The sequence below is a fragment of the Cydia fagiglandana genome, chromosome 18, assembly GCF_963556715.1.
Source record: "Cydia fagiglandana chromosome 18, ilCydFagi1.1, whole genome shotgun sequence".
Classification (NCBI taxonomy): domain Eukaryota; kingdom Metazoa; phylum Arthropoda; class Insecta; order Lepidoptera; family Tortricidae; genus Cydia; species Cydia fagiglandana.
Window position 1 is genome coordinate 13232576 of NC_085949.1, and position 22630 is coordinate 13255205.

The 22630-nt window shown below is 37.6% G+C and overlaps 1 protein-coding gene across 1 annotated transcript in view; it reads left to right on the top strand.

Moving 5' to 3' along the window:
- The window catches only part of LOC134673180 (neural cell adhesion molecule 1-like), a 187114-nt gene that overhangs the window by 79389 nt on the left and 85095 nt on the right, over positions 1 to 22630 (top strand). The window contains exon 5 of the mRNA XM_063531135.1: positions 2891 to 3001. Coding sequence (XP_063387205.1) covers positions 2891 to 3001 — 111 coding nt within the window. The remainder of the gene's footprint in view (positions 1 to 2890; positions 3002 to 22630) is intronic.

Sequence of the window (22630 nt, forward strand, 5' to 3'; positions counted from 1 at the left end):
TGTAATTTCAAGTGAAATTTTAGCATTTTTTTAGCATTTTTCAAAAAAGTCTGGCATAATTTTGACATTAGTCTAGCATTTTTTCAAAATCCGAGTTGGCAACACTGATGACGTCACTGGCCATTGTGTCCCGTGAGCTGCATTATTCAATTGGCTGTTACGTTATATTGTGGGATCGTGGTATGTGAAGTACAAAGCGTTTACAAGTGATAGCCGCGCCATAAACGCCACTTGTCTCGCAAAGTGGGGGCGGGAGAGGTTTCCGTCGCGCCACTCTGGTTGTGTGTTCATGTTGCTTGTACAGCGTAAAGCGAGTCGAACGGACAAAGCTACTTTTGTTATCCACACACAGCCGTATTCGAACAATGAGATACGTCAAATACTAGATATTGAAAAGAAATGGAATAGAATATAGATATGTCAGTGTCAAACAAGTGTCAAAAGTGACGTTTTTGTTTGAAGAAATATCAATTTTGACACTTGTTTGACACGGACATATCTAATCCATATCGTTTCAATATCTAGTATTTGACGTATCTCATTGTTCGAATACGGCTGACATTCACACACATCGCGACCTGCTGCGGCTCGCGGGGCCACATAAGTACCTACATATTTTTTTATTAAAAACACACATAGAACACACCGTAGATGCTTCCGTGCGCTACAGGCGTATTATTGATCGCTTTATCCATTTATCCACGTGATAAAATACACCTCGGAAAAACACTCTAATACTCTGCGGGATACAGAGTTAAAAAGTGACAGATATTTTATCGCAAGAAAGAGACGGACACCGTTTTATCACGCTGTCACGTAGACAAAAACGACCATCATATCCGCACTGGACGATTTAGCTACGCTCAAGAAGGGTGCTTTCAACTTTATAAACTTGTTATGAAACAATTATGGCTAGCTGTCAATAGTGATATTTTTTCAACCAGAAAAGTGTCGTCCTCACGGTTACTGTATGAGAATTTATTATTTTAAGTGGAAGTTTATGACAACTGTGACCATCTCCAAAAAAAAACTGATAATCTTTCACGTTCATTAGGTATTTTAAATAGTGTTATTTCAAGGCATTTGACTCGAGTATATTTTTTTGCAAGATGGCGAATGTTCTTAAGCTTCTGACACAACAAATTGCATCCACTAGAAAATGTTCATAAGTGCCCGATCGAAAAGCACACAAAATGTTCGACTACCTAAGGTTAATTTGCTATATGGAATAGCAAAGCTCTCTCTGCTTATTCAATGTTCTATTAACGTTTGCATAATGAGCGTTGTCCTTTTGTCACATGTAACAATGTTAGTTTTAGTGCGACCCACGAGCGATACACTCGCCGGTATTTAACATACGAACGCCTGTATAGTTAAGCACCAAAAGTAGATCAAAGCATGCGTCAAAATTTGACCATTCTCTACTACAATTTTTAAATTGCCTCTGTTTTAAGACTACCTACCTACTTATGTTACTAATTGCTAATTCGAAGAATTTTGAGCAATCCAACTAATAATTGACAAATTACATTAAATGCTCAATCCAAATTCAAAATACCCTACATAAATAAACAACACCAAAACAACATAATTACCTCTAATTAAATTTAACAAACACAAATTGGCCCTGACGAGTTAAGCGAACAAACATCATATCGCGACTGTAAAATTGACGCCGTCAACTATGAAATTCCCTTTAAATTGGACGCTATTCGCCTTTGATTCGTCGTGGAAGTTCGGTCGTGTAATGATTACTAACTAGCCTGTGCGGTCGGGGCGGCCATTCTGACTATTCGAACTGCCACCGATAGCCGAAAGGGCCGAACTCGTAATTCCAATTTGCGGTCGGACCTTACGGCTTCTGTTTTGCCGTAAAGGTCCTAAGGTGCTTTAATTACTGGAAATGTTTCGGTTGCGAGCGGCTCTTAAATTACAATGCTAGTTTGGAACTCTTTTGTTTCGATTACATGCAGTAGTACTCGTTTAATTATAGTTCGTGTCATATAACCTAATTGACATATGAATTAATAGACGGCGATTTGGAACAGATTTTCTATTTAGGGTAATTCACTTTTAGTAACTGGCCGCCCTAAAATAAAATGAATTCTATTCACCAATAGACATAATTAATTTTAGTAGGTATAAGGTTTCAATAACTGGCCACCTTATACTATAATTAATTATATTTATAGATTAATATAATTCATTATTAGTTCAGGGCAGCCAGTTACTAAAAGTGGCCAGTTACTGGCGAATTACCTATAGGTTATTTTTAATTTTAGCATACAATTTTAGTTAGTAATTTTTATTTGAAGGCCTTTTATTGTTTGTTGTTACTATTTGTTTCTATATCTATATGTATGTCTATAAACTAATTCACTAACTGACCACTTGAGTGGAATGATTGAAACGGCTACAGAATACCGCTGACTATTATTTTTTATAGAACTAATGGCTCGATTCGGGAAATGAATTAGAGATTCACTAGATATGAAATAGTAAAGATATGTGACGTTCCACGGCAAAAGGCACCTTATGGCGGCTGGCGCCGCGATTCGGGAAATTAGTTAGAGATTCACTAGATATAAAATAGTAAAGATATGTGACTTTCCACGACAAAAGATACCATATGGCGGCTGGCGCTTACGTCGCATAGCGCCGCAATAATATTGGAGCGGCGTTAATAATAGCGTAAGGACGTGGGACGTCACATATCTTTACGATATCGTATCTAGTTAATCTCTAATTCATTTCCCGAATCGCGCCGTAAGTAATATTTAATACCTATGTACTTTACACTTGTGTACAATTGTAACTATGTAAGTTTTTTTTGACAAGTAAGTAATATCTATGATATTTTTATTCATCAAAACCTTTATAATTGTTACAGTGCCGCCTCACCAGCTGATTTTATACGACAAGTCGGGCCGGGACGTGTCCGGCGTCGTTGGACCCTTGGAGGAGGGCAATGAACTCGTGCTGGTCTGCGAAGTACGAGGAGGTGAGTCACCAGAGCTTACCGCGAACCACGTTTGACGTGTTGCCTCCCTGTCACACTTACGTACGAATTTACAAGTGCGACAGAGAGGCAACACGTCGAACGTGGTTCGCGCTAGGCCCTCTGGCTGTTATTGTGCTGGTTCGCTCGATCGCTGAATGCACCTTGAACCACAGAATAAAATAGTACTAGGTACAGAAGATTTGCTCTCTAACAAAAACGCGTCTGTTACGATTAGGACAGATATGAGCGCTAGGTGGCGACAGCGCCACGCGGCTTATGGCTAGCCACCAAAATTGGTGTGGGACGGATGTACTTTTAGCTACCTGTTGCGAAGCGACGAAATCGAGAGTAAGACACGCCTGCTTGAGCTCGCATAATAACTCGAGCCGCGTGCAAGATAAACTACCCTCTTTACTATTTCTTAGTGGTACCTAAGTGAGATAGAGATAACTAGATAAGGGTGTCTCGTGCTACTTGATAACGCTATGCCCCGCCTCCGAGCTACACTTACTGTACACTGTACTTTAGGCCCCCCCCACATCTAGCGTCTTTCGAGCGTCGGCGTCTACAACTCTATGGCCGCTGCCGACGCAACGTCGACGCAACTGCGCAGCGACGTCATTTTCCATAACGCTGACCAGACGCCGACGACGCTCGAAAGACGCTAGATGTGGGGGGGCCCTTAGGGTGACCAAACTCAATAAAGCGCGCGGTTATATTATGCGATAAACGCAGCGTTAAGCTCAAGGCGTTTGTCACACACCCATTTTACATCATAATTTTTCATATATTCCGTTGACGCACACGTTCAGCGCTGCATTTATCACATAAAATAGCCGATTTATGCGATAAACGCAGCATTTAATTAGTAGGTACTCGTACACCCAACCACAAAATTGCATGATCACTTTATAAATTAATTAATTCAAAAAGAGTCCGAACATAATTTTGTAGCTTCTGTACTATAGACAACATCTAAGGCCTAAGTCGTTTTCACCCGCCGCCCGCAGCCGACAGCGGCCCGCCGCCCGCGGCGTCTGAATGGTCGTTTTCGGGGGGACGCCGCACGCGGCGGGCGAAAACGACCACTCCCGAGCATTCCCGAACATACCATTCAGACGCCGCGGGCGGCGGGCCGCTGTCGGCTGCGGGCGGCGGGTGAAAACGACTTAGGCCGATACTAAACGTGCAACAACGAAAGTTACGCAATTTTGTAAAGGGCCCCACAGAATACCAGTTCACCGGCCGATATCAGCCTGTCAATTAAACGCAAAAGGTGACAATTCCGAACAACTGACAGGCTGATATCGTCCGGCGAACTGGTAATCTGTGGGCCCTTTAATTTATTATTTATTTTAACAGTTAAACAGTTAGCCTAATAATCCGATTCTGGGCTTAATATGAGTGTGTGACATTCTACGTCCATTTTAATTGTAAAATCCTAGAAATCCGACTGTCAGAAAAGTTTTTCAATGAGAGTGCTGCACCGCGTATTTGAGTTTCTGCGAAAAGTTATAGACAATTGGCTAATCCCATAGTGGAGTCGTCGACAGCGAGGGCTCACTCGTATTACGAATTATATTTCATCTCTCAGCTTATTTTTTTATTTTAGTATTTCTTTTTAGGGTTCCGTAGCCAAATGGCAAAAAACGGAACCCTTATGGATTCGTCATGTCTATCTGTCTGTCTATCCGTCCGTATGTCACAGCCACTTTTTTCCGAAACTATAAGAGCTATATTGTTAAAACTTGTTAAGTAAATTTATTCTGTGAACCGCATTAAGATTTTCATACAGAAATAGAAAAAAAAACAATAGATTTTGGGTGTTCCTCATACTCGTAGAACAGAAACTCAATTTTTTTTTCTCCATACCCATACGTGTGGGGTATCCATGGATAGGTCTTCAAAAATTATATTGAGGTTTCTAATACCATTTTTTTCTAAACTGAATAGTTTGCTCGAGAGACACATCCAAAATGGTAAAATGTGTCCCCCCCCTGTAACTTCTAAAATAAGAGAATGATAAAACTAAAACAAAAACATGATGTACATTACCATGCAAACTACCACCGAAAATTGGTTTAAACGAGATCTAGTAAGTAGTTTATTTTTAATACGTCATAAATCGTAAGCCGCAATTTTATTATGTTACTTGCTGCTACGGAACCCTTCATGGGCGAGTCCGACTCGCACTTGGCCGCTTTTTTGAAGTTTACAGTTTGTATTTATACAACTGCAAAATTAAAGGAGAAATAGTGTGTAGTGCTATAAAACGATTTTGATTTTAATTTTATTTTGTAGGTATGCGGAAAGCGGTAGACAAGCGCTCGGAAGTTTTTTTTTAATGTAATTTAACATCCTTATGCGCTTTCCTTATGCGCACTGCCAAGGAATGGAATTCCTTACCGGCGTCTATATTTCCGTGTTCTTATAACCCGGCAACCTTCAAATCAAGAGTGAACAGGCACCTTCTGGGCGAGCTCGCTCCATCGTAGGCCACGTCTACGCCTCGGCTAGTCTGTGGCCATGAGTAAGCCCATTCATAATAAAAAAAAAAAGTTCTTTAAACATTTATTTAAATGTTATGCGACAGCTACCCGACGGATAGAGATACTAACTACTACGAGTCATCATCATCATCATCATCATTTCAGCCTATATACGTCCCACTGCTGTGCACAGGCCTCCTCTCATGCGCGAGAGGGCTTGGGCTATAGTCCCCACGCTAGCCCAATGCGGATTGGGGACTTTACATACACCTATGAATTTCTTCGCAGATGTATGCAGGTTTCCTCACGATGTTTTCCTTCACCGAAAGCTAGTGGTAAATATCAAATGATATTTCTTACATAAGTTCCCAAAAACTCATTGGTACGAGCCAGGATTTGAACCCGCGACCTCCGGATTGAAAGACTACTACGAGTAGTACTTATGTGAAAAATTGTGTGTCATAATATAAATAAATGGTCTTGTTACTACATCATGTTAAGGCTCCTCTACACGATGGGCCAACGCCGGCCACTCCAAGGGACGCATTTATGCGTTAGAGGGAGCAAGTGATATTGCGATTTCATTCTACCGCATGGCTGCGTCCCTTGGAGTGGCCGGCGTTGGGCCATCGTGTAGAGGAGCCATTACACAGCAAATAAAGTTCGTGACTGTACCACAGTCTTAGACCTTAAATTATTTTAAGTTACCTTGAAGTTAGTTAAGTAAGTTACCTTGTCTGGCCTTTCTAAGCGTTGTTTCTATTTTAAATAAGCAATAATAGGCACTAACTGGGCACTTTGAACAATAATTTGGTCATAATGTTTCCGTTTTCACGAATTCATGGAATACAAAATATAAAATCTGGTTGTTATATTTAAAGCAATCTGAGTTAATCACGATATGGCGTCGATAGTGCTTGTAATTATTAAATTTATTATATTTAACACTGATTTGATTTCACGATTTTTACTTATTATTATTCAACGACGGGGCTTAATCGCGTAAAATTAACACAATTCTTATAACGGTTGACTGTTAGACAATGCTTTGTGGCATTAAGTTCGCCTTTTGTATAGTGTATTTCCTAATGTGCAATAAAGATTAAATAAATAAATACGTCTGTACTTTTTCATAATTTTTCTCTGTCTCGCTCAAGCTTCCAATGTCAGTAAAAGCCGCGACCTCGATTCGGCTGATAAAAATGATCTACCGGCCCCGCTGTATTTTATGTAAGCTCAAAAGCAAATCATTTACATAGGCATTAATATCGAGCAATTCAAATTAGGGCGGCGGACATTTTGAATAAAATGTTGATTTATTATTAAACATGTTTTATTATTGTAAATTTTCTTGTGGAATTTAAATTCGATTGTGTGTTTCTGTGTAGATTATGTCAAGTCGTAGATTATATGCCAAGTCGTACATTATGTGCGTTATTTATCATGCTATACAACTAACAACAAGGGGGAATTACATATTTCGTTTAATAATGCTGAGATAGTATGTTGCATAAGAATAAAATGGTCAATATCCAAAAATGTTACTCGGAACTACCACCGTCAAGTAAAAGAGAATGTTAACGATACGTCATATGAAATCAATGTAGTCTACGGTCGTAAACCTGCTACGAAACATCCGAATGAGCTACGGTGTATGCTACGAGGCGAGAGGAATGCTACGCCGCGCTGTTCGGAAGGAATACGCGAAATTGCATCTATTTACGACATCAATTCCAAATACGGTATGCACCTGAGAAATGTGAATGTGAATCACTTATATATGAAAAATGTAGAATATTATACTAATATTATTTGGAAATAGTTTACGATATTTTAGAGTCGTATTCAGAAACATAAAATATTATTAGTATGATCCAAAAATTACATATTTTTACGTGGTTTTAATTCATTAATATAAACTATACTAATATTGTTTCAACAGGCATATTATTATTAACTTTATGCTTATGGAGTAGCAGGCGTCCAAAAGCTAGGTTGAGCGCTTACCATCAGGTGAACATTATGCTTGTTTGCCACAAAAGTAGGTGGAGTACGACGGTACATACGCTATGGACGGGAGTAATTAAAAAAAACATAAGGTGCAGGAGGCAATTTTGACTGCGGGATAATTTACATGTAGGTACTAGGGATTCCAATACCGGAATCCCGTCTGTTTAAACGCATTTTTCAATACCGGTATTTTTAATGCAATACCGGGATCCCGGTATTTTAAAAAACAAGGAACATGTGCCGATTATAACGTTTAAAATCCATTAAAATGATCAAATTCGGCTATATCAAGAAGATTACTTGCCAATTTAATTACAGAAGATCATTTAATTGAAACAAGATCCGTTCATATGCGTTAGATAAATATTTAAAATAAACCCCCTGCACCTTATTCAAACCATAATATTTATAACCACACTTTTAAGAGTACACGAACCACCAACATGCTCATATTATAATAATTTAATTAAACTAAGCACATTAAAACTAGGTACAGAATTTTCGACGTACTCGCATTTCTGAGAATATTGCAGCCATTTCGATGTCGTATCCTTGAAAGCGTTCATAGTTTAATTTTTAATACCGGTGCCAAAGAAGTTTGCGGAGTTTCCCTCTCATAATAAATCATTTGCGAAAGAACATCTGGGCCAAATTACGCGGTACTAGGCCCAGAGGGTTTGGGGATATTATAAACTTTGAAGCTTTTGTATAGCGTCTCTATACGACTGATTGACTATTCGGTTTTTACAGCAAATTGATAATCTTGTTTGTACTCGGTATATACAGGGTGGCCCAAAAATACGTTGACATTGACGAAAATATTTTAGGAATATAATTTTTTTACTTACACATTTATTACAAAGTTTTATTAAAAATTTAAAGTACAATCGTGTTAATAAAATAAAAAGACAAAACAAAGTTATCTTCAAAATATTCTCCTCTAGTTTTGATACACAAACGTAAACGTTTGTTAAAATTATCAATAATATGCCGTAGTAAAACAAAAGTGCATGAATTTCTCTTGCCCCTTAAAATTACAATTGTAGTTTTGAACCTTCTACATTTATACAGGTTAGCTAAAAATAACTGCAGATTTTGGGATTATACTGAGCACTTTTTAATATGGGACAATACCGAAATTATGATAAAAAAAATTGCCTGTTTAATACATTTTGGCTGGTCCATTTTCTATGGGAGGGTAATAATTTTTTTCTCGATTTCACGGTTGGTCCCATAGTAAAAGTTGCTCAGTATAATCCCAAAACTTCCCTGACAACGAGAATGCGGTTACTTATTAGCCACCGTGTATACGATAATCGACAACGAGAATGCGGTTACTTATTAGCCACCGTGTATACGATAATCGGTTTATGAAAAAAACAACAGTGATCGGATAAAACCAAATGATTCCAAAAGTGTTCCGTGCACCATTTTTAGTACACGGAACACTAAAAATGATGTAGGTAAACATAAAGTTGAATTGAGGTACAAAGTTAGAGTACCCGTTTAAGAGACTTTTATTTGTTGTTGTTCTTGAGAGTTTCAAGGATAACTGCCGCTACACAATTGAGCGTTCTTACACGCGCACCAGGGAATATACAGGGTGGAACAAGTAAATAAGGTTAAAATTTAATTAAAAGTTGAATGAATTACGAGAGGTTAATAAATATCTCAACCAACTTAAATGTTATGTATGAAAGTCGCAAACTTTGTCAACTGAGAAAAAACCTACCTTTGTATAAATGTTTTGGAGGCGTGTCATAATAATAATTATAATTGTCATAAAGTTATGTACTCACTGAGTATAATTGCATGAATTCTATAGTAATTTAAATTGTATTTTTCTTAATTACTCGTAATGCATGTTAATTATAAGATGTAATAATGTTTTGAAAAGATGTGTCCCGCCGAGTTTGTTGCCGGTCCCATATTGGGATACCCTCCTCCAATTGAGGGGGGATTTAAATCTTCTCGGGGCAGAGGTGTACGGTTGGAGCCGGTAAAGGTTTATTTGACGTTCATAAGCGCATTGTAATATGCCTACTTGAATAAACTATTTTTTATCTTATCTTTTATCTTTTATCTTTATCATAATATATGTAGTCTTAATGACATAGTAAGTAACTGTTAGGTTCATTTGCGTATAATTCAATAGTAGGTCAGTAAATGAATGCTCAAAAAACGTTGTAGAGGGAAATGCTTGCAACACAATTTTTGACTTCGTAACTTTGTTTGGACTAGTTAGGAGGTGAACATATCAAAAGTACCCGGTTGTAGCCCCGGTGCTGGGGGGTAGAGGGGGGTAAGAAGGTCAAATTTTTCGGTTTTTCATTGATATCTTGGAAACTTTGCGTCTTTAGCGACATGACTACTAAGACAAACCGAAAGCTGATAAAATTAGTTACAAGTTTTATCCAGTCAAGTTTTTCGATATCTTGAATAGTTTTTGAGATACCCGCTCTTGAAAGTTTATTTAGGGATTTTAATTTTATCTTGATATCTACATCAGTGAAGCTGTTAGGCCATGTTTGGTATCATTTTCGTACAAATCGGGGGTGCTGAATTCATTTAAGGTATCACATTAACACTATTTCGAAGTAAAATAAAATTAAAAAAGGTATCCCACCAAAAACATTCTGTAAAAAACTAGCCAAGTCTCGATGGAGCTGCTTGTTTATCTCTAAAAAGTAATGAAATCTAGACAAAGTCGTGCCAAGTCTAAGGTTCCTTACTGCGATTTCTTTATTATTATAGTTAATGTTGTGTGACTTGGCCGTTGAAGGGTACACAAGGGTACAAAACCAGGTGCTCCATGACACCATTGCACCAATCTGTCGCCAGAACCGCTTCCCATTGACGATGGAAAATTGCCACTTGGAAAACGTTGATTCAATAACCAGTCAATTGTAGGCTTGATAAAGCTGCGTATTTCAATAATACTTATGTATGGGCGAGCCTGAAACAACCACTTCTTTTTGGTGCAATGGCAGATTGGTGCAATGGTGTCATGGAGCACCTGGTTTTGTATCCTTGTGTACCCTTCAACGGCCAAGTCACACAACATTAACTATAATAATAAAGAAATCGCAGTAAGGAACCTTAGACTTGGCACGACTTTGTCTAGATTTCATTACTTTTTAGAGATAAACAAGCAGCTCCATCGAGACTTGGCTAGTTTTTTACAGAATGTTTTTGGTGGGATTTCACTTCTTTTTGTAGAAACGTGGGCATATTGATTTATTTTATTAGATTTTCTTATTTAACACATTTTTTTTTCTTTTTAGGAGTAGTTTTTTTATTATTACAAATCTTTCTTTTCTTTTTTTCCGGTTCTGATTCTTGTACAGTAGCAACAGTTTTTCGTATTGCCCATTCGCGTTCATTATTTATTCTTTTAGACGGTTTAGACGGTTTAATTTCTGAAAGATCGGCGCGGTATTTACGCCTAAGCCGGTTGTATTCGGTGAAGCTTGAGCTTTTACACTCTTGAAGTCAACATTTATGAGGTGCACCCCATGAAGATTGGTTACTCGTGAAAGCGCCACGTAGGCTTGGCTCACGTCGTACATCGTAGTGTACCTTTACTTTACTTTACCTACTATTTGTAGGAACTGCAACAGTAACTTTGTAATATCATATATTTATATGGGATTACAGACTTACTTATGCAGTTCTTAGATCTTTAAAACGTGACTGATATTGCAATATTTTTAGGTTTTCCCTTTATGTGGCCATTAAACCCTAACTCTGTACCAAATTTCAGCTCTCTGAGTTTATGGGAAGTACTAGTTCTATTCTGATGATCATGAGTGAGTTTCATAAATGCGAAACTTTGCTTTCGCTTAACTTCGGAACTAAATGACCTACAGACTTGAAATTTTGGATTTTAAGTATGTGATTATAGCTTACTGGATGACCAAAATTTCTGCGTTCTGGTCTTATCCAGAGGTTCTCAAATAGGGGCCTGAAAATGCGGCGAAATGGTTCCAGTAAAGGATGGTACGGCAGTGTTTGCTTCGCGCTCGACTTGGCGGGGGCACTGCCGTGCCCCCCGATAAAAAGAAATATTTACTATTACACCACGACTAATTTGGATGACCGTTGCGGTTGCTTTGGTACACTAAAATAGTATTCAGGTCAACTAATTAATTAAACAGTTCCGTCCGTTCCGCTGAATGACGCTTAGCAGCTGATGAGGAATAGGATAATAATAGAAATAACATGTTTATAAAGTTTTATAAAATGTGGTCCCAAGTAACCTGAAAAATTTAATACACTTCGCTACCGTAACACCACCCAACTAGAGTGTAAAAACTCCCAACTATGATCCAAAATTCAATCAATCAATTAATCACTTTATTTGCAATAAAACATACTTAAATGCATGCAAATACAATTATATGGTGCACAATATATTCAACTAAAAGTCAAAATCAACTCATATTAGTTAGCTGTCATTACTGATATGATTTTAATATCATTCTCATATCGGTTTGATGTCAATGCACATTCTAATTGGCATGTAAAGCGTTATTTACTAAAATATAGTAAACTAAATTTGATTTTTTTGCCAGATGATTTCAAAAGTAAATCAAAATATAACTCTAAGCAATGATAATGCAGCATTTTTAGTCGCAATGCCATCAGAAATACCTGTTAAATTTGGTCGGGTTTACCGGACCCACTATTTATGTATCGTTCAAAAATTATGGACATCTAAAAGACTCCTCGACTCGATTTGATGAATTTAGTGGTTGAAAGGCCAACACCAAAATATACGTTAGCGTAATATATATAATATTACGCTAACAGATTTCGATGCTTAATAATTTATCGATACTCATCACAACAAACCTGTACCTATATCATCGCAAATCATGACAGTATCAGTCAAGGAATAAGCATAAGTTCTCTCCCAAGTGAGAGATGAGAAATTAAAGCGATTACTTTGATATATCGCCCTTAAAGTTACCGATAAGTCACGCTGTGAGAGATCGGCGCCAAATGGCACCCGGTGTAAAGTTATCCAATGCCTCGAGCGAGATACGGGGGCGGGAAACGAGGGTACATCTCGATTCTGACGCAAAATTAGACGCACGATTGCGTCCTATCATTAAACAGGTCATCATTATCTCTGAAACAGATAAATATGTACAAAAACTAAATACGACATTTGCAAACATTCTGAACGGGGCTCGCTCAATCCCGAACGACGCAAATTGAAAATTTCTTCAATCGAAATATCACATTATATCCTTGAGTGCCTTCGTCTTTTTCGATTTCATTCGCCAAATTATGTCGTAGCTGTAGAAATTATACAAAATCATTTCCGTGCTCGCGTCATTAAAATAAAACTGGAGCGAATTTCGTCCGTGGTTCCACGCTGCGGTAGAATAACGACATCATCTAAGGGAAGTAATTTTCAAGTTGTATGAGTGCGGAGAATTAACGCTAAGTTTACGTATTTACGTATAGCATGACACGAAGTCGAGAAAATCTTCACGTAAGTATAAACAGTTGCTAATCCTCGAAGCGCTTAATGTTTCGGGACGGAATTATGCATAGCCTTAGGGATTAGTAGCTTGTCATCCCTCGCCGCGCTGTGGTCGACTTTGCTTAATAATTTTAGGTCGGCTCTGTTCATCCGTGTACTTACAAATCGGGGAATGTGGTTGGAACTAAAAGCAAGTATTGTACGAGTTTTCTATAGACGGGTAACCTCAAACTACGTTGTCAAAAAATTGTTAGGAATAATATCGCCGGGTGACAAGCAAAAGTCACTAAGTATTAAGTACTATCAAAAAATTTAAGTAACAATGCACTTTATTACACTTGTAACACGGTTTATTGTCCAATAATTTCAATGGTGTTAGTGACTTTTGCTTGTCACACTCACACGTAACTTACACGTCTTTAAAAAAAATTACATTAAAAATTCTCATCTACTCGAAGGTTAGCTGGAGATCCCTTATAGGCATGAGTTCGTCTTTGTACTTCCATTACTGTAATTTATCTTTGTAAACCTGTGTTATGTACAATAAAGTGATTACTACTACTACTACAACTACTTCTAAAATCTGAATCAAAACATATTATCTTCAAAATATTGTTTTTTGGCTTAATATGTTGGCGGCCGATCATCAGGCAGATCGTAATGTTCCTGATGTGTAATGTTTTAACGATAGTCACATTAAATCAATATATAGGTAGGATAGGTTTGTTAGATTGCTTCAGATGCCCGAAGGGCAAACTGCCCAGAAATAGTTTCACCCTGTAACCCCAAGGCCGAACGGTATGGTCGAATGAACTCTCAATAAAAGTATCAGAGGATACACTTTCATTGTTTGTCGTCCTTGTAATGGTTTCACTGTTCACTTTTGCCTATTCTTAAAACGTTCTAAATGTCACGTCAGTACGATACACTGCCGTATTCGAACTTCAAGATATTCACAAGAGACAACACGTACTAGATCCATTCTAGATACGTTATTGTTTAGATTCTCTTTTGCAGCGCAATTCGGGCAACCAGTGTCACTTTTACGTTAGATAGAGTAAGATACCTATTAGATGTGAATTGGATCTCTAAGTCATATCCTGTGGAAATCGTTCAAGAGTATCTCCAGAATCGCGCATATGTCAAATTTGAGAGGTTAGATCTTAAATTTATCGTTATCGTATTTTGGTGATGTCTAAAAGATATCTAATAGATATATATTTCAAAATCCGAATCGGGCCCACAGTCGCCATCAGATATAACTATCGAAGCGGCCAAGGTGCTCACGTATATCTGAAGACGCCTCTATTATCAAGGCGTTAGATTGCGTGCTCAGATATTATTGAGCTATTCGGCCGCTCCGATATATCTGATGGCGACTATACACTAATTACTATACTTCTTGTTGTTCCCACCAATATCCTCCCAAGGCCCAGCCATACAAATGAAACATCCAAAATTTTCCACTGAAATTTGAACATATATTGTAAAAAATAGAGTAGATTTTGCGTTGTTGGAAAATTGAAGGAAACAAAGCAAAAGCGATACTGTTCCAATTGAATAGGATTTAAATTTCATCGAACTGAAGAGGACTATATACTATAAGTAGGACCTTGGGCCTTAGGGCCCGATTCGGATTTTGAAATAGACATCTATTTGATATCTTTTAGACATCACCAAGATACGATAACGATATGTTTAAGATCTAACCTGTCTTGACATTTGCGCGATTCTGGAGATACTCTTGAACGATTTCCACAGCATATGACTTACACATCCAATTCACATCTAATATTAGATATCTTACTCTATCTAACGTAAAAGTGACATTGGGGGCCCGATTCGAATTTTGAAATAGACATCTATTAGATATCTTTTAGTTATCACCAAGACGATAACGATATGTTTAACATCTAACCTATCAAATTTGACATTTGCGCGAATCTGGAGATACTCTTGAACGTTTTCCACAGGATATGACTTAGAGATCCAATTCACATCTAATAGACATCTTACTCTATCTAACGTAAAAGTGACATTGGTTGCCTGAATTGCGCTGCAAAAGAGAACTAGTTGATATCTAAACTATAACGTATCTAGAATGGATCTAGTACGTGTCAAAGCAGAGTTGAATTACAGTTACCTATGGGTTAAGCAGTGCAAAATACACATGCGAAAGAGTGATAGCTCTAAAGTTTATGTCGTAACTAGCGAAGCTGACCTAAAGAAATTAAAATGACTATTAAAGTTTGATAACTGGCATAACAATAACTTTCGTTATAGATTTTCAATGTTAGTGTTGATATGTGTACTTAAAAGTAATTACGTAAGTCGTGTTCGTGTACTAGACCATTTGTTAGATTGTAAACCCTATGGGAAGGATAATAGTTCAGAATTTCACAGGATCTCATTTCTAGTTTTAATACCTGAATTGACTCGTCCGAATAAAAATAATAAAGTAATATTATCGTATAATTGTAGTAATTTATTCTTCTATAATAGATAATAGCATCTCAATCTATTATCAGAACGTTAGGGGATTGCGAACAAAGTCACATTCTTTTTTATCTAGCATAATTAACTCGAGCTATGACCTCATTTGCTTATCTGAAACATGGCTGAACCCTGACTTTTATAGTAGTGAGTATTTTGATAGCAGGTATGAGGTGTATAGACGGGATCGAGCGGGGCGAACCGCACAGCGCGGAGGAGGCGTGCTTGTGGCGGTGCGGCGCGGTCTCGGTGTGTCGCGCCGGGACGAGTGGTGCGCGGCGCAGCGGCACGAGGAGCTGTGGCTCACCGTGGAGCCGCGGGCCTGCGCCGGCGCCGCGCCCCACTCCCCGCGCGCCTCGCCCCGCCAGCCGGCCGACCGACCGCGGGCGCATGGGCCGCTCTTGCATATTGCTTGTGTTTACTTTCCACATAATGACAGTCATATGAATTCTCTGCGTTGCTTTTTTGATAATGCTGCTAGGATAATGAATACCTACCCAGATGATATTTTCGTTTTAGTAGGTGATTTTAACGTATCTTATGCCTCATGGTCCCCGTGTGAGGTTTCAAATCGCCTCAATATTGAGACTAATGGAGATCCAACAGCTATAGTTCTTTCCGATTTCGTCGCTCTAACTGGTGTTAGCCAATATAACAATTGTTCTAATATAAATGGACGTGTGTTGGATTTAGTAATGGCCAATGTAGATTGCACGGTTGGTGCCTGCTCGTCACCGCTTACGCAAGAGGATCCGCAGCACAAAGCGTTGAATATTTCACTAGCGCTAAACTTAATGAGTTATTTGCCGCGCTTACTGCCCAATCAATGTACTAGGCCGATTTTTTACCGCGGCAACTATGACCTTATCCGCAAGAAATTATCTGAGACCGATTGGTCGTGTATGAATAACATGAATGTTGAGGAATCAGTTACGTATTTTTATTCGGTTCTTAGAACACTTATTCTCAGGCATGTTCCACATAAAAGCGTTAGTAGTAATACTGGATACCCTCCTTGGTTTTCTCGTGCACTAATAAAAGTTCGCAAACAAAAACTATCTGTCCATAAAAGGTGGAAAATATATGGTAATCCCCTGGATAGGGCGGAGTTTAATTTACTGAGAAAAAGAGAACACAAATTAGCCACCGAGTGCTATAACAATTTTATTTCGTTGGCTGAGGATAGAATACACAGTGATCCTACTTATTTTTGGTCGTTTATGAAGTCAAAATTCCCTAGTAATTGTGTACCCGACCAAATGTCTTACCTTGGGGAAGTTTCTAAAGACGGTAACATAATTAGTAATTTTTTTAATAGATATTTTAACTCTGTGTTTGTTACTGATTCTTCTACCTTACCCGATTATTTGCATGTAGCTAATGACTCCTTGATTGATCTTAATACCGTTGAAATCTCCGAGGATTGCGTTTTTAAGTTTTTAGAGAAAGTAGATATTAAGAAGGGTAGTGGTGCCGATTTGATTCATCCCCTTTTCATCAAAATGTGCGCCCGTGAATTGACAGTGCCTTTAACTCGAATCTTTATTAAGTCCTTTTCTCATGGTCAGTTTCCCTCTTCTTGGAAAAAAGCCTTGATAACACCAATTTACAAAAGTGGTGATGCGAACCTAGTCACTAATTACAGGCCCATTAGTAAATTGAACATATTTGCTAAAATCTTTGAAAAGATCGTTTACAACAAGATTACTTCTGCTTTCTCTCAGCACATTGCCCCTAGCCAACACGGTTTTTGTCAAGGTCGTAGCGTGGATACAAATCTCCTGACCTTTACCGATTTTATTATCAATAGGATATCTTCTGGCTGTCAGGTGGACGTCGTGTATACCGATTTTTCGAAATGTTTTGACAAAATTAACCATAATAATTTAATCAAGAAACTCTTTGAGCTCGGTATACACGGCGACCTCCTTAGATGGATAAAGTCTTACCTGTCAAATCGCAGTCAGGCGGTTGCCTTGAAGGGTTATACTTCTTGCTTTCTTCCTATACCTTCCGGAGTACCCCAAGGATCACATCTTGGTCCCTTACTATTTATCTTATATGTCAATGACATGGCAACCTGTTTTCGAAACTCTGAGCACCTCGTCTATGCAGATGACACTAAAATCTACAAAGCTGTGTCATCGGAAGCAGATTGTCGTGCATTACAGCATGATTTGGATAACTTTTCCCTCTATTGTTCAGATAATCATCTTTTCTTGAATAATGAAAAATGTTTCATAATCAGCTTTAATCGTAAAAATGATCCGTTAATTTTCAATTACACCTTAGCTGGGAAAAATATAGCCCGGGTATCTTCCATTAGGGACTTAGGTGTTACTTTAGACTCACAATTAAATTTTAGTTTACATATTGATAATATATGTAAGCGGGCTTATAAGAAGTTAGGGATGATTCTCAGGATCGGACAGCCTTTTAGGCGCCCTAATACTTATAAACTATTATTCTATTCCTTTGTTAGGAGTATACTTGAATTTGGTTGTGTTGTGTGGACACCTCAGTATCAAGTTCATATTGATCGCCTGGAAAGGATCCAAAATATTTTTCTAAAATCTCTCTGTTACAGAACGGGCAATTATTTCGAACGTACTTCGTTAGCAGCGAGGCATTTTTGTGTTCCTTCCCTTTATAAACGAAGACACTATTTAGATGTAATGTTCTTATTTAAAATTCTTAATGGAATAATAAAATGTCCGAATCTCTTAGAATTAGTCACTTTTAGTTGTCCGCACCTCCCCCTACGTTCCAGATCTCTATTTCATATCAGCTTTGCTCGTAAGAATTACTCTCGGCACACTTTTTTCAGACGAGTCCCTAGTTATGTTAATAGGCACTTACATGACATTGATCCTTTTCACTCTTCCTTGTCTAGTCTCAAAATTGAACTTAAGCGTAAATTGTTTTAGTTTTAAGTATTAAAAATCGTTTTAAATGACAAAATGTATAAATGTAACTTTCAGATTGTCCTACCTACCAACTAGTAAAATAAATTGATGACAACTTATCCGATAATACTAAAATAGATATTGATCTTGAACTTATTTACCAATTTTCTACTTACCTACCCTACTATAATCTAAAACAATATTGATTTTGTTTGGAAGACTGGTAAATACAGTTTAAGTAGATATGGCTCATAATTACAATTTTATTTTTTCTTTCTGCGGTTATTATGTATGTTAACATTATATACCTACTCATTAATGAACCTCCAGGTCTGTTTCTTAAGTATGTTACGTACACTACATTGTACTAAAAATCCATTTGTATTATGTGACTGTTTGTGTTCTAAATAAATCAAAAAAAAAAAAAAGTGTCGTCTCTTGTGAATATCTTGAAGTTCGAATACGGCAGTTAGGACGACATTCTTACAAATCCCACCAGCAAGAATGAACCCGACTAAATTACGTAGGTTGTTTTTGTATGTTGTCAGCAATGTCTTTCATTTCATCATATTGCTATGTTCTGTCCCTCCTGTAACGCATGTATTAGTATACTTGCTTGTTAGCGTTGATATACGATTTGCCCTTTCTCCAAGCCACCTAGCCAAAGTATAAACCTAACTATTTAATTAGGTTTGTATAGTTAAGTACTTAACTACGAGTGTGGTTCAACAGTCCAAAAAGGATATTAGCTCTGAAACGAGCGTTGCAACGTTGTATTCAAAGTAAACATTTATTTTTATATTCCTCCATTGAAGTAAAATTATTTTATGGAATGTTGTTTTTGATGGAGCCGAGCGGAATTGGAGTCGTAGATTGAATAACTACGGAGAACCGCAGTTTATTGTGTAGCGTTAAAAAAAGCTATGGGTAAACTACAAGTGGGCAATTTTATTTCAGGTAGCACTACACATTTTTTTCCAATTTAAACTGTCGTGAGACAAACTAACATTAAATTATTTTATGATTTAGACTCACTTGTTTTAGTAACTCGCGCGACATGTTTGGGAGAGCCTAGGTCTCCTTTCTCGAGCACTAACAGTCTACAGTCTCGTACTGTAACAGTTTCTAGGCGCACGCCGCAGTACGTGATACACGGCCGACCGGCCGTCGTGAACGCTGCTCGCACTGTTAGTGCTTGGGAAAGGAGACCTAGGCTCTCTGAAACATGTCGCGCGAGTGACTAAATACAAGTGAGTCTAAACCGTAAAATTATTTAAAAAAAAATAATCTGGAAATGTTCATGTTATATCTACGAGATCTTTCGATTCCACTTGGAGAAAAAGTGTCCCAAATTTTCCATAAATTTTTCGTATTGTTTTGTTCCATTACCGTCATACATAGAGCCTATCAAAAATGGTAACGGAATGGCAATATAAGTTAAATTAGTTACTATATCGCAAGGAAGTGTTGGGCGTAGCATATGGCGGGTGTATCGCGGAGAATTCTTGCCATAAAGTAAACATAAGTACTTATTAATAATTCAAACCTCAATTCTAAGTAAAAACACAAATTTACCAACGTTTTTCTTACGTTTTCGATCGAATTGAATGTTAAATTTATTCTTCCGCTCAACAACAATATTGTAGCCGTAACAGCCGTCTTCAAACATTTTACTGTGTCAAGTAAGCCCACAGTCTGACATGTGTGCGTTACTATTGACCTGGGCAAGCTAAAAACAACAAGCTACGCCTTAGATCATAGACTATTTCCTATAGACACTATAGACAGTCCACAGACTGGGCGTGGTAGAATGTTTAACGACTCTATTTTTATTTCCAGTTTGGAAATACAAACATGAATTTCAAACTTTTATAAGTATTTATATTGAAATCCCATCAAAAACATTACATGTAAAAAGATGCAAGTCTCGCAATCCAATTCTTCTACTACAAAAAAGTTTTGAAATGTTATGTGAAATCAAGTCGGTTATTTTAGTCAGTGCCAGGGGGTGTTAAACCGTATCAATAAGATATCTTCAATTTTTAATACGACTTTGCGGGGGCACTGCCGTGCCCCCAGAAAAAGAAACGGTGGTGGCCGAGTGGACCTGACGTCCGTCTTTCAATCCAATGAGTTTTTAGAAAATTATATATGTAGGTACGGATTATCATTTGATATTTACCACTAGCTTTTCGGTGAAGGAAAACATCGTGTGGAAACATGCTTACATCCGCGAATAAATTCAAAGGTGTATGTGACGTCCCCAACCCGCATTGGGCAAGCGTGGGGAATACAGCCCAAGTTCTTACGCATAAGACTCTGTGCCCAGCAGTGGGACGCATATAGTCAGAATTATTTATTTTATTATACATACATACATACTAATAATCACGCCTATTTTCCGGAGAGATACACAGAGACCACAGTGATTTCCACTTGCTACGATCCTGACATACCTTTTTCGCTTCCTTCATTTATTTATTTTATTATAATTACAATAGTTACGTAATACATCTACTATGTGTTTATTTGATCCATCCAGATTCTAGTAACTAAGTGATCTTCGCCCCTCACGGACTAGCAATTTTCTCCATTATTATAGGCCGTGTAGGCAGAAGGCAAAAGTTTGAGTTGAAACTTGCGCCGGCCCAGAACTGTTCCGAACTTATTAGGAAAGTTAATAAAAGAACTCTAAGGTTCTGTTTACATACAATGTTCTAGTTTCAAAGTCGAGCGTCTTTCCGAATGATTTTGCTGGAGTTTTTTGTTCGTCAATTTCCTATTAAGGGATTTTGTTTACATAAAAAGTAGTTAAATACCTACTAAAACTTTGGTGATATTCTGGAAGAGACATTAAACCGTCAACATCATCATAACATTTTATATTTTATTGCCATGCATGGCAAAGCTAGGAGGACAATGAAAACTAGGCAAGCCAGAAGCGGTCGCATTTTTAACACCTATCATGCCATGCGTCACTTTCGCCCTTACATATTTGTTAGAACATGACAGGCATACTGACAAATAATAAAGAGTCGACCATCAAATAGCCATATTTTCTCTAGTTGATAACCTAGTTGGTAGTTGGTTGACTTGGCGAAAAAAAATTAGTAATCATTGTCATAGTAATGAAAGAAAAAACACCTCAAAGTAATTTACTTTATACTCGTGTCTACGTATATAGGTAGTAATAATGTTACTATTCAGTATTATTAATAAGCATTCTATAAACTTGGAGATAAAGTTTAACATGTCATTTTGTCATCGTGTGCTCGTATATTTCTCTCGTATGATGGCGCTAGCCGGGCGAATGATAACAAAATGGCATCATTTACATATAGGTATTATTTTGTCATAAGAATATAGTTCGAATTGGCCTCTTGACTTTTTTTTGCTTTTGTCATAACAATAACATACTGTATAAAAATATATTGTAATTCATTCCATATTTAACCTTGTAAAAAATAATAGGGCAATTTCCTGAACTGAGACGTGTACCCCATACAATTTAGCGTCCGTGTCCGGAATGTGTTTAATGGTTACAAAATTTAGACCGCTTCGCTCTTTTAAACCGTCCATAAAATTATATAGCCCAACGTCGGCGGAATTCTTTAAGATAAATTGCTACAAATTTTATTGACGCGATATCAAGCCGTTTGCAAAATTATTAAATTCCTCGTTATGGCCTTATTGAATTCATCAGCCATGAAAAATGATTACAATTCAATAGGTTATAAACGGTTACAAGACTGTTTTAAACTTTCACGAATATTGTTTACGAAAGCGTTTTAAAATTACCTCCGACATTTCGAGGTCGGCATTGTCCCCGTGGTCTCAGAGAAGTTCTGTTTTCCACCAATTGAATTATAATTATTATGGTTATATGAAGGTAAGTATCCCTAGTGTAACTGTAAACTCATTATTTCGCGCGAGATGTTTTGGAGAATCTAGTTCTCCATTTTCATACACTAACAGTGCGTCAGTAGCGTTCACGATGGTCGCGCGTCGCGTACTGCTGCACGCCGTGCGTGAGTTAAACCGACCGAAACGACCAGGATTTCAGAAAGACATTTTGACAATAGTATTTTATGCAACCGTTGTTTAAGAGAGGTCAAAAAAGGCGAGTGGCGTGAGTAATAAAGACACCACGAGTATTTTTTGACTCAGTTAATAAACGTTGCATACAATACTTTTTCTACTACCAAGCACTTATATACTAATTGTAAATTTAACAAAT